Source organism: Acomys minous (genome assembly GCF_964271855.1).
Source record: "Acomys minous genome assembly, chromosome: 15".
NCBI classification, from domain to species: domain Eukaryota; kingdom Metazoa; phylum Chordata; class Mammalia; order Rodentia; family Muridae; genus Acomys; species Acomys minous.
Genome location: NC_140497.1, coordinates 73,524,934 through 73,538,754, shown reverse-complemented (window position 1 = coordinate 73,538,754; position 13,821 = coordinate 73,524,934). Strand labels below are relative to the sequence as shown.

General features: G+C 45.1%; 1 protein-coding gene across 1 annotated transcript in view; it reads right to left on the bottom strand.

Annotated features, from left to right (window-relative positions):
* The window catches only part of PARM1 (prostate androgen-regulated mucin-like protein 1), a 100,424-nt gene that overhangs the window by 28,761 nt on the left and 57,842 nt on the right, over positions 1-13,821 (bottom strand). The window contains exon 2 of the mRNA XM_084760405.1: positions 5,766-6,461. Coding sequence (XP_084616531.1) covers positions 5,766-6,461 — 696 coding nt within the window. The remainder of the gene's footprint in view (positions 1-5,765; positions 6,462-13,821) is intronic.

Below are 13,821 nucleotides of genomic sequence, written 5' to 3'. Positions count from 1 at the left end.
AGACTAGGCTGGCCTTGAACTCACAGAGATCCACCTGCCTCTGCCTCTTGAGTGCTGGGATTAAAGGTGGGCACCACCACCACCCAGCTCTTAGATTTGAATTCTATACCAATGTATCAGAATTACATGTATTTTGCATCTATATACAAAATTCTATACCAATGAATTAAAAATAACCTTATTTGTGAGTAACATTTAAGGCCTTGAATTGAGGAGTAGAGTAAATAATCTACGAATATTTCTATCCTCCCTCTATATTTCTATATCCCCCTTTCTTTCTTTTCAGTGTCTATCTCCTTACCTACAAAATAAAGATAGGAAAAGAGAGACATCCCTGAGTCCAATCTAGTTTTCTCTCTGTATAAGACCAATAATAACTTATAACCAACTCCCAATGAAAAGAAGCACCTATAGACCAAGAGAGCAAACAGAAACCTGCCCAACCTCCCTTAGATGAAATAGGACATCATTCTCTTAAGGTTTCTTCAGGCTGATTTAGGGCGAATAATAACTTTGAAGGCCCCTCCCACCCTGCAAAGAATTGGGGAAAATGATTAAGCAAGCCAGGGATAACAACTGCTTACAATTTACCATCCACATTTCTCCGGCTGTTAAATACTATTTAAGTATAATTCTTAGACTATTCTTCCGGTTAATCAGTGACTACCAATGGGCTACCAGGTACAGACAACAACCTTATCTCATGACCTAGGCCTCTGACATCCACCCTGAATTCCTTCTTTCTTCATTTATGATGTTCCTGCCCAGGTAGCCTGAGATTCTATTATTCTCTAGGCCATATGCATGCTACATGGTAAATTTCCCTAGTGTGTATTATTCACAGCTACATGTATCCTTATTAGAAAGCCAGATAGCTAGCTTAATCAATGCTTGTTGAAGAGTATGGATCTTCTTCATTACGGCAAGTAGGATAATAAAGAAGATGATAGTTGCAACTTTGAAAAGGTAATAATGATAATGATAACAACAACAACAACTAATAGCAAAATATCAATCAAAGCCATTGTTGGGGACACTGTTCAATAGCCAAGTGAATTGTGTTACCTAAACCTTATAAGAGCCCCATCCTACAGAGGCTACCCTTATTCCATCTTACTGATAAAACAGGTCTCAGGGTCTGCCACATCAGAGAGCTGACGTAACCTCCTCCCAAATTCTCTGTGGCCAAGTTCCTTCCTTTAGCTTAGCAGTAGAAAGCAGGTATTCTCCCGATAAAGGAGATGCTGTCAGCTAACGGCAAGCGATGACCAGACAAGTGAAGCCTGGTAAAGGGGTCCAGTGATGGTGGCTGTCATTCCACTTAGCAGAGCAGAGGTCCGCCAAAGGGATGACAGTTAAATCGCGTCCAGACAGGGAAGAGGACCGGTCCATTAAAAAGAAGGAGGGTGACTGTTTCAGGCAGGGGGAACAGTGAGTGCAAAGGCCCTGAGGCAGGAGGATTCTGTGTGTTCAGCTAGTAGGAAAGTTGCCAGGGAGCTTGAGGGCATAAGAGAATGAGAGCTGGGAGTCTGCACAAGCTCAGGGCATGCCGAGCTTTGTGCGCATGCCCTAAAGCCTGGCCTCTTAGAGGGGAAGCGATTAGGCTGCCAGAGCCACATCAACATGGGATTTGCTTGGAGCTGGTGCTGCTTCATTAAAAAAAAAATTATTTTTTTAATTTAACTCAATATATCCAAAATATTACCATCTTAGCCTGCAAACGATATAAAATTACTTATAATTTAAAATTTTCTCTTTTGCACTGGATCTTTGAAACTCAGTGAAAACTTTTCCAGCTATAGACTTTGTATGTTTGGAACAGCCACAGTTCCAGGGCTTAGGAGCCCCATTTAGCTACTGTCTACCGTATTAGAAGGATGAGGACCAGCCTAACAAGATAATCCTTGCTTTACCTATGATCTCATCAACATCAGAGGTAAGGGCTGATAGAACTGCCAGCTTATATCCATCCACAGAAAAGGGCCAGGTCTAAGGAGTGTTTGGTTCTGAGATTCTCATGTGACTAGGTAGACATTGGCCATCAGGGCTGAACCAACTGGGACAACACAACCCAAAGGGCCCAAGACTCCAGTGCTAAGAGAGGCTCTCTATCCAGGGTGTGGTGAGTGGTCAGGCCACTTTCAGGAATAATGCAGCAATCTGAGAGGGGGTGGGGCAGATGAGAGGACACCAGGCTCAATTGATGGATTGACTGGATGTGGAAGATGGGAGAAAGAAGAGCCAAAGAAAACTCCAAAGAAGAGAGGGTATGGCTGAGGAAGGTGCAGATCATGAGTTAAGGAAGTGAATAATCCCCCGCAGACATCCGTAGTGTAAGATGCTCGTGGGTTGCCCTTGGGGAGATCTCCAATTGGTTAGCAGCAGGATAGCTACATGTTCAGTTCCATAAAATGGGGAGGCCTTGCTGTGTTCAATATAACCTGGAATGCCAGTGGTCAGTGAGAGGCGAGGGAGGGAGTCACCGGCGGAACAAGCAGAGAAACGAGAGAGAAAACTTCCTGTAGCTCAAGCCTTGGAGATGAGGGCACTCACCATGGTCATCAAGGTCAACAGCTGTGTAGTGGTTAGTTCAACCCAGACCTGAGAGTTGGTCAAAGGCGCTGGTGGGAGGGAAGACGCTGGGCTCCTCACTAAGAAGAGCAGGTGGCCTTACAGCTGCAGTGGATTCTGGACCCTCACTCGGCACGTTCTTCCCAGACCCCATTTGCTCAGACTCCCTTCATTTCCTGCAGCTCCCAGCTCCCTAACATCAGCTTTATTTCAGAATTAATCACTGGACTGGGCTTATGTAGTTGTTGAACAGATAGATTAATAGAAGAGGTATGCTGTGTAAACTCAGCCAGAATAAGACCAACTGTCATAGCAAAGTGTGGCCTCATCACTGTCACATCTGAAGGTAGCATACAGCCTCTCAACCAGAGTGTCCCCGCACAGCTCCCTGGAGGCAGTGCTGGGCTGGCCCATAGCCAGATCACTCTGGGCCCAGCTGTGCTCCTGAGAAAGGCACGACCTTCAGCGAGGCATATCACTCCTCCAGAGACAGAATAGTCCCTTCGCCCATGCAGCGAACAGAGTGAAGCTCACTGTGCCATACTCAGGCCGCCATCTTGGTTTGTTCTTGGGTTAGAGACTAGGAGTAGAATTAAGGGTTAACTTCTGTTCTTTCTCTCTGCTTGAATCTCAGAGGACAGACAGTGTCCTGGCGGATGCACAGCAGGTATTTTGAATTAAGGGGATCTTAAGGGACCAGTCTTCTGTGTTTTAATGGCCTGGACTTGATAACCACCCTCCCCTGCCATTCCTCTCTCATCTCCATCATCCAAACCTGCCTCAGCGGTCCCGTGTGTGCACATTCCCTTGAATTACAAAGGGTCACATCCCAACTGTGCCACTAATTTTGAGCCTTTGGTCCTGTTGGGCTCAAGAGAAGAAGATACGTGATGTAAAGACCAAGCCAAAGTACTAGGATATTCCTGAAAGTTTAGAAACTATATCAGATCACGGAGAGTCATTTTCGCCAGGTGTAGACTTTGTACTCCGGAGTATTAATCTGTCACTTCTATGGAAAAGCATAAAGGGAGGCAGTACACGCAGGAAATGGTACTAAGCGCCCAAACTGGGAAGGAAAAGGTGGATAGGACCATGCCAACAACCTGTTCTTGGATGGTCCCTTTATGAGAGATGGATTTTTTACAAAACCCACTCTCCTTTGGGTACCTCCTCTCTACTAGGGCAGGAAGCCAGAGTGAGATAGCAACAGAGGCCCATATCTAAGAACAGTATGTTGAACTGGCCTGGAGTTGTGAACAGGGTGCCAACGGGCTATGAATAGGCTTCCCCTCCCCCCTCTGCAGGCCTGCCCACTGGGCTTCACTTGTCTTGGTTTCTGGCTGCATGTCAGAAGTGAGCTTGGCTAGCAGGGCAGAGCATTTCCCCTCAGGTGAGAGGCTCTGCTATCATGGAGGTGGTCTTCCACACAGGCCTTGATGCTGAGTTCTGCTGTCTGCTCTCTCCTGTCTCAGGCCTGGCCCCTAGTATGCCTCCTGTACCTCAGCCAGGCCTCTGTAGCGGGCGCCTTTACTCCAGCTGGAATGTTTCTTTCATTTTTGTTCCCTTCACTGGTATGTCCCAGCCTTTTGAAATAAGATTAATATATATATATATATGTATATATATATATGTATACATATGTATATACACACATACATATATGTTAGGAAATTATTCTATGAAGCAATACATATAAACATATAAATTTGATATTATTTGTATTCATATTTATATAATAAACATAAATAAATATGATTTTTTTATCATCAGGAGTCTTTATCTACTGGTCACAGTTCTCTAGGACTGCTTGCCTCACTAGCCTGTGGGCTCTTCTGTAGAGGTTACACCTTTGTTCGTCTTCGATTTCTCTTTTCTACCTCTCTCTAGCACGATTTCCATTCACAGCGTCTGTTCTTATTAAAAGATGTTTATTTCTCACCACTGACAGCTTTCCCTTGGCTCTAGCTTGTCGTACATGATCTGACTGGAATATTCTCTTCTCCATGCGTGACTGTCCCACGAGCACCCGGGGAGAGGATTTGGATCCACTTCTGCCTCACATTCTGGTCGTTCTCGCCTCACTGGATCTTCGCCACATGGACAGCCATTTCCACGGGTGCTCTTCCCGCCCAGTGTCCAGAGGTTTATAGTCTCACATTGGTATCTGATATGTGTGGCTTTAGAAAAGACCCCAAATATCTGTCTTCTATAATTTCCAAGACAGAAAAATGAGGCCAAAAATGACATTAACTTTACCGGGTTTCTGAGAGAATAAAAACAGATGTGGTGTTCTATAAGAATTTATGATATTTTCCACGAGGAACAGAAGTGTTAGTAAAGAAGCCTTCTCCACCTTGGCCTGATAGTGACCAGCTTCTTAGGTTAACATTTCATTAGAACTTGGAGCGAAGGTGAGGTTTCCTGAGCACCATGCCTGTCATGGGATCTCCACGAGGACAGGATGTGGTGAAACCATTTCCAGATAAGGAAAAAGAAGGGCACAGTGGAAAATAATGTGGTCCAGGGTCAGGAGTCGGAGCTAACACTGTCACCCATGGACTTCGCTGCATTTTAGCGTTGTCTCTGAGGCCTGTGCCCAAGGCCTCATGGCAAGAAGTGCTATACCATAAAAGGAGAGAAAGGGGAATCTTCCCCTGTTAAAGGAAAAGTCATGACTTTTCCTCCTCTTTATCAGCCTCATTATTTTTTTTTAAACCCCTCTATGTATGACATGCCCACCTGAGACAGGGCAAACGATGGATTTTTTCTGAGCCTAGACTCCTGGCTCTCTGTTCTCTGCCATAAACAGACATGGACCCCATGTGCTCATTTGCTTTTCTGTTTGGCTTAGTGACACTGAAAGGAAAAAGATCCTGCTTTGGGGGAAGTCATCCCCATTTTGAGAAGGGGGCTAGGGAGCTGTCGGAAGCAAAATTTAGACAAGCAGACCTTGACCCAATTCTTTTGCTCTGTGGTCTCTCTTCTGCGCAGTCCCCTTTGTAAAGACAACATCAGACAGATGACAACTGGCTATAAAGAATGTCAAATACTAACTGACTGAAAACTTGTTCAAACTATTGAGCCTTATAATTACCCTTAGGTGTTGTAGACTCCACCTGCCCTCCCCACCCCACCCCCCGCCACCACATTGAGCAAGTTCTCCACCTTAGCATAACCAAGAACACTGATCTCACCTGAACTTAAGGCATTCTCCACTTCTTGCATGATGAGGAAGGGGGTAGTAGTCTCAGACTCACAGGTCACTTTGCCAGGCTCAGCATCTTGGGGTGATTTATCCTTGGGCTCCGGCTCTGCTGTGACATGGGAAGTAGGTGTGTGACTGGAGCTGTGCCCCTCTGCTGGGGACGATGGTGCCATTGGAGCGTCTGTGGGCTGGGTGTTGGGCACAGTAGAGCTGTGGCTAGAGGTAATGGAGGCAGAAAGAGACGTAGGTGGGGAAGTTGCCCGGGATGTGGAGGTTGGAGCCCGAGAAGACGTGAGCACGGGTGAGTGTGACCCAGTCGCTGGCACACTTGCTTCAGGATTGCCAAGACTGTGTTCCTCAGGTGTGGATGTCACGTGGACCTCACTGCTTGTTGAGGAGAGCTCGGTAGGTGAGGGGTCTGTGCTTTTGCCATCTTTCTTCAGAGCTGGGCTGGTGGCTCCAGCCTTTTCTCTGGAGTCGGCGGAAATATTCTTGGGGAGCTGAGATGTCAGGGATGCAGCAGTAGTGTGGAGAACTGAGGCATTGTGTGTGCCACTGGCCACAGGGGTGGTGGCCATAGCAGTGTCCTGTGCAGAGGTAGTCCAGGTGGCCGTAGGTGGGGTAATTTTTGTCATAAGAGCAACAGGTGAGGGAGCTGATGTTGGTGAACCCTGTACCCTCAGTCCTACAAAAAAAGAAAGTCAGGACAAACACAGTTAATTGCACAAAAAGCACTGTGTGTGTGTGTGTGTATAATATTTACATATTCAGCTTTACTATATATGTTCACACATACATACATAAACATATATGAAACAGAGGTAGTCAATTGCACAGTTGTTTTACAGAGTGGTTCCAGGTGTTTCTCATTTTTATCACTGTGAGATGACATTGAATTGTGAAAGTGACTCTTAAAAATTCATCTTCTCACTGATTGCTTGCCTTGATTTGTGACTCCCAGTAGGAAGAAGCCTGAGGCTCCATAAGAGCTAGTGGACCAGCCAACTCAAGACCAGCAACAGGTGGAATGAAATACTCTCATCTCTTGCTGGTTTAAATCAGTGTCCTTGGAGGGTGAGGCTTTCTACAGAGACTCCCAGCATTTGCTTGCATGATTGAGTGTCACATCATAACACCTTGCAGGGTGTGTGTGTGTGTGTGTGTGTGTGTGTGTGTGTGTGTGTGTGTGTGTGTGTGTGTGTGTGTGTGTGTATGTGTAGAGTGCACAGTGAAACTGCTGCCTGGTCACTGGCAGACATGGGGTAGTCTCAGAGGAGGCTCGGTGGCTCTGCTCCTACTTCCGAGCCAGAAGGGCCACGCAGAGCCTGAGCCCTGCCTCGGTCCCTTCTGCATTTGTGCACCGCAAGGCAGGGCTTGGTGGCTTTATAAACACATTTCCTGCGGAAGGGAGAGGTGTTTCAGAAGAAAGCCCTCATCTGTGGCCTGGGAGTGTCCCTGAAATTCTAGCCTGGTGTTTCTATAATCATGATTTTGCTAAATCGTATCTGGCTTCCATTTTGTGAAGTTTAGTTCCGGTTCTTCCGTCTTTCCTCTCCCTCGCTCCTAGCCTCCATTGATTCGTTCACTTTTATTATTTACTCATTGTTTAACCAATGGCTTCTTTGAATCAGTGCTCTAGAAGACGCTGGGCCCATCCTCTCACTGTGTCACTTATCTCTTGATTGCCTCTCCCTACCATCCTCCTCCTCCAACCTGCTTTGCCTCTGGTATTTCCCATCTCAGTATGTGGAACTCCTATTTGCAAAGTTCTTGGCTAAAAGGACAGATGCTATCCTTTGTCTCTCCCACGCCAAATCAAGGTCCTTCATTAGTCACTCCCTTAATCTATAACTTGATCCACCTCACTCATCGTCATCATCACCATCACCGTCACCATCATCTTCTCAACATCCCTGAGGTAACTAGTCAGGTGATGGCAGGAGTCTCTGAAATGACCTTCTGACTTTTGGGTTTCTCCCAGAAGAACCCCTGTGTGCTTTTCATGAACAACCAAGAAAATCTTTTTGGTTGGTTTGTTTGTTTTGCAGCAGGGGTTTTCTGTGTAGCCTTGGCTATCCTGAACTCACTTTGTGGACCAGGCTGGCCTTGAACTCACAGAGATCCACCTGCCTCTGCTTCTCCAGTGCTGTGATTATAGGTTGTGCACCATCATCATGCCTGGCTCCAAGAATATCTTTTAAGTGACAAATCTTAAAATCTTCCAGAGGACCTAGGATCGATTCCCAGCACCCAAATGGCAGCTCACAACTGTAAATTCAATTTCAAGGAAATCTAGACTCCACAGGTGCTGTATGCATGTGGTGCACAGACATACATGCAGGCAAAACATTCATATCCATTAAGAAAAAGAAAGACAAAATAAAAACCGTTAGTCCTGACTACTCTGAGATCTTCCTCAACTATTCTGTATGTCATTTGCCCATAGCTGTGTTCACCACAGCTTCCTCAGGGCAACTGCCTGCCTGGTATGTTTGAGGACAACATCTTTGCTTCAGTCTTTCTCTCTTTTCATCTTAACATATGCCTACAACTCATGTCTTGTTAGATCCTCAACTAATCTTTCACCCATGCGCAGTCTTCTCTTGAGAATACACAGAGGTAAAGGCCAGGCCTAAGCAGTGTTTAGAAAGAACAGAACATGGTCCAGATACTAGCAGAGAAAAGACCAGTGGGGAGGCATTCCAGGTATCAAGGTAGAATTTGCCACTTTGTCGGATGCTATATGTCAGATTCAGGGGTTAATGGCACATGCGTTACAAAGCCTACTCTGAACTTTAACATTTGGATTTTCTTTAAGAAACTTTCTTTTAATTTTAATGCTTTAAAATTTTTAATGCTTTTAAAAATTGATTTTAAAAGTACTGATCAGAGGCTAGGTTGAGTGTCAGAGGCACTTGCCTCGTATGCATGAAGCCTCATGTTCAGCAACGGGCAAGGAAATATATCTTTTAAGGAGTTGGTTATGAGTGCGGACAGTGAGATAATTACTTCCTTAGGAAACAAGAGGACAGATCTCTAAACTTAGGCTACATGGTAGTGCAGGCTTTTTATGGTGTTATGGTGCCTTTTAGTGGAGAAGAATCTTTAAAATGTGGTAAAACAACAGTAGGGCAGATATTAGTAAAGCGTCGAATCTTTGTATGCTGCTCTGAGGTTTACTACCTCAGCATCCTGGCAGCTCCCACTGCTGACTGAGTACTCTGAGAGGGAAACATGGTGGCACAGGCACATTTCAGAGCTTCAACATGGGCGGATGGAGCCAGTCAGCCTCAGCCTGGAAGTGGGGTCAGAGGGTCTTTAGAAGTCTGAGATAAATGAGGACTCACCAAAGAGCACAAATCCATTCATCATTCATTCATTAATTCATCAGTCATCCTTCCATCCATAACTCACCTCATTCATTAATTCATCATTCATCCTTCCCTCCATAACTCACCTCATTCATTAATTCATCATTCATCCTTCCCTCCATAATTCACCTCATTCATTCACCATTCACGCACTCATTCATTCCAATGTTTGTTGAGTAGTTTCTCTGTTTTTTGTTTTCTGTCTACAGTTTTGGCTTCAGAGTTCAGGTTTGTTTAGCAGGACAGAAACCATACCCAAATGTCCCGAAAGATGATGTGGTAAGCACTTTATAAAAGTAAAACCAAGTTTCATTTGAAGCCTTAGAGAAAGATGAATAAATTCTGCATTACAGGATATGTCATTTTCGATCGACATTTAGAAAAGACATGGAAGAGATGACATTTGAGCTGTTTCTAAAAGGATAGGAACGCACACGAGGGCACCTAAGATATGTGTTGTTCAGGACGACACTTGCATTGTTATATCCAGCTGAGCCAAAAGCTGTCCTATTCTGTTGGTATAGATTTAAAAATGACTGCTCCAAGTATTGGTTTATTGCTGGACATTTCAACTTTTTTGGTGCAATTCTTCCTAATATACTTTTCTGCTCCCACATTGCTTGCTTCCAAAGAGGACTGGAGGTGGCCATTTTCTTCCTCTGGCTCCTACTGTGCACTTATTTAAAGTACTTTACAGTCTAGCTCAGGTGATGTCTACTCTCAACCCAGCAACAATGCATGGACGTGTGTGTGTGTGTGTGTGTGTGTGTGTGTGTGTGTGTGTGTGTGATGGACAATGTGTGACAATGTTGGTTACCATCACTTGGATGAGGCATTTTAAAACCTCAGATTTAAGGTAAGTGATTGTCTGTACCCAACTGCCCTGGCTGCTTAAAGTAGATCTTCTAGCATTAAGACATCCCTTGTGGACATACTATGACTGTCTTAGAGAATGCCACCTGCATTTGTCTTCTTGGGATGAGGAGGGTAGGGTGGTGGTGGCTATAACTAAATACCACAGACTGGCTGCTTAACACATTGTACCCCAGACAATAGCACTGTGCTAGGCAAGTCAGTTTCTGGCGAGGATACTCTTTGCTGTTCAGGGAATGGTGTCTGCGAAGATAGAGCCTGAACACTTGATGCCTGACCCTTCCAGGCCCACTGTGCCACAGTCTCAATGTGCCTGGAAGACCTAACTCTACTAGCTGCCATTACAGAGTAAGCAAGCAAGAGCCTCCGAGAGACACCAGAGAAGGTTAATAAAAACATGACACTCCATCCGATTTCCCTCCACAGCAGAGCTATTTTACTCTGGAAAACCAAAGCAGTTCTTGTATTTCCTTGAGAAAACTGGAAAGTATTAGAATGAAGACATTAAACTCAGTTACCTCTAACTTAGAGACGAGTCAGCATTACTTTAAGACAGACTGGAATTAGCAGACATAGTGTGCTCTGCCTGAACGGTGCCAGTCACTTGTGTCAAATGGACTGACCCCAGGGGGAGCAGATCTTGGATCAGATGTGTAGCCAAAGGACACAAAGTCTTGAGTTATTCTATGAGTATTTACAAGTGGTGGCTGATCGTGGCTTGATCAGACTCAAGCTTCCACTTTGCAAGAAGACCTGACATATTGCAGTCATGGAAACAAAAATGCAGATTCCTCACTGGAGAGAAAATTACTTGTTCCCATGTGCATTTTCCGGGATATCAGCATCCCTGTTTATACCTCTTTTGTATTTGAAAAGACCAGGCATTTGGTTTCATCCCTTGTTCCCTCCCTTGTGCAGAAGATGGGCTGGGATCGATGGAGGGGACATTCAGGCACATTCTCCCACTGAGGAGAGGTCATGAGGCACTGTAGGCTAGAAGTCTGTTCTCAGCCTCCTGCCACAGCCGTGCTTCACTGCCCTAACCTCTGTCCCCTGTCCCTAGAGTCCACAAGCAGCAGTCTAGACTGGTGTCAGAGTCTCAGGCCGCTCGGTTTCATGACTGCCCATTCCTTGTTTTCTCCTTGTCCCTCCTTGTCCTCAGATTGTCAGGTACCTAAGAAAAGACATAACAAAGCTTTGGAAAATTTGGTGAAACTTTATAAAAGGGCAGTCTGCCCTCCTCTGCTGCTGTCAAGTTAGGTCGCCTGCTGTGGCCTTTCGGCAGAGGCCTGGGCTGCAGAAAGCTTTACATAGCACTAGCTCAGCCTCTGAGGAGCTGGTAACATGTACGCGCGCGCACACATACATACACACACACACACACACACACACACACACACACACACACCAGCAGAATGTGTGAGTGCTGTATGCAGGGCCTGGGCTGAGCACTTTCTATGCATCATATATTTTGACTTCAGTGTAACCTTCACAGGGTCGGCAGCTTCCACCTCAAGTTTCACAAGTGATCAGAGTGAGACTGAGAAAAGAAGTAAAGTTAAGTTTTCTAAGCTGAAGCTTGAACCTACACCATTCTTGCTTAAGCCTGACCTGCTAACTGGAAAATGCGGGGGGGTGGGGTGGGGGGGAAGCATTTGTGAATTGTGGAGGCCATGTTTGAAAGAAAAGATTTCTTCATACCTCCCCAGTTGAGTGTGGGCTATTAGGATGCTCTTAAATAAAATGGCATCTGGTTATGTGATCCCTTCTCCTTAACTTTAATGCACAGTCCCCACTATGTCTTCAGTATAGATCCTGGAGTCTGTGGCACAGTGTGCCCCACCTTTTGTTGTCTCCTTATGGGCCATGAGAGCCTTGTCCGTCAATCTGAAGCACCATGAGTTTCTGGCATGTTCCAGGACTGCCCACCTGCTTCCAGTCTTTGGCTCCTTGTCTCCCTATTCTGCTCCATCCTCTCTGATCCTAGTTTTACCACCCCAGTTCTAAGAAAGGGAGCCTGACCTCCTCTGGGAAATCTACTATAGCTTCAGGCAGCCTTTGTTCAGGCTTCACATAGGCACAAACTGAGGTGCATACTCTACTGTGCAGTCACTTCTTTGCTTTCTCCTATCGAGCTGACAGGACTGAATCTCATCCTTGATGTGTTAATGCCTGATACAGGGAAATTGCTCAATAAAGAGTGAAAAAAAAAAAAAAACCAGGCATTTAACTGCTTTCTGATTTAAGTACTGGGTCATGATAGAAATATACCCTTCCATATCTCCATCTGGTTTGTTTATAGGTTCCATAAAAATGAATAGCTAAAATGAAATATCAGCTGGGCTTTAAACAGACACTTATTACTTAATCTGACTTATTTTGGGAGGTTTAAGGCTTTTTTTTTTAAAGGAAGTTCTCTTGTAGCCCAGGCTGGCCTTGCATTCTTAATGTCCCCAAGGGTGACCTCGAACATCTGATCCTTCTGCCTCTACTTCCTGAGTTCTGGGATTTTAGACATGAGCCACCATGCCCAGTTTTATGGTTTTCTGTAGTGGTAGGGCCTGAACCCAGGCCCTTGTACCTGTGAGGTAAACATTCTCTCAACTGAGCCGCATGCCTCTCCAGTCCAGGATTTCTTCTGTGCCATAATGACGTAGGTCAGAGTTGTTGGCTCTTGAAATACTCTCTTATGACTTGGCTCAATGCCAACCCTGTCTCAATAGCACGATATTAAAGAGGCTGAACATCAGGAGATACCAGGGGATGGGAAGATATCCAAGCAGGGTCTTTATATTCTTTAGAGTGAGTAAAACTAGCCCAAAAATGCTACCCATGTTATCTTTGTTTGGGATGCTCAGGGAACCCAATGCTCTAGAAATTTCATGTAGCATCCGGAAGCCCATTGCTAATTGGAGTGTGATCCAACCATATGTTATTTTAAAACTGTCATATGTCTAAACAGAATGTGTGTGCCCCTAAACCATTGAACTCTGTTTTAGAAGACACTTGTTTTCAGTAGAAAAACCACATTACCTTCAGTGCATTGCTTATGGAACCATTTGGTCCAAAAAGTGGGGCAGAGAGTGCCTGCTCCATCAACATTAAATCAGAGTCTACAGACATACTGAGTGAGTCAACTTCTCCATCCACACTATCGTCATTACTAATGTCATTAGCTCTGTGTCTCTGCTATGCATGCTAATATGCTAATAAGAAAATAAATTTATAAAGAATGTTGTACTGCTTGGGGAAAAAATCCTATTTTCTTTATTAACATCTGACTTTCTAAGTCAAGGCTCTGCCAAAACTCATCTCCTCTGGGTTGAGAAGGCCTGAAAGTGCCCAGTCCTAGGAGGCGCTACTGAGAAAGGACACCATCAGATGATTGACAGATGTTTCAAATGTTAAAGGCATCATCGTGGTGTTCTTCTGAGGATGGTGGAAAGAAGCAACATGGACACAGGAGGTGGGGTACCTTCTCTTGCCTCACTTTGGGTTGAATGTGGCCATCAGCCACCGCACAGTAGGTAGGATCAAAGGAGAAACAGAGCTCTAAGGTCTCTTTTGGCTATCAGGGGGTGTTTTTAGGGGAAGTGTCATGTTCCCTGGCACTTTCCTTCCATAGGCTCAGCCCTACCATTTGTGGGGCTCTGGGCAAGCATGTCACATTTCCATACAGAAAATGCTGATGTAAAATGTCCCAGTGTTAGAAACGAAGATGTCTCTGTGGCCAGCCTGCATTTCCTCCTTTAGGGACTCCTAAAGAATCCCTAAATAAATGGAATTTAGATGTTCTGAGAT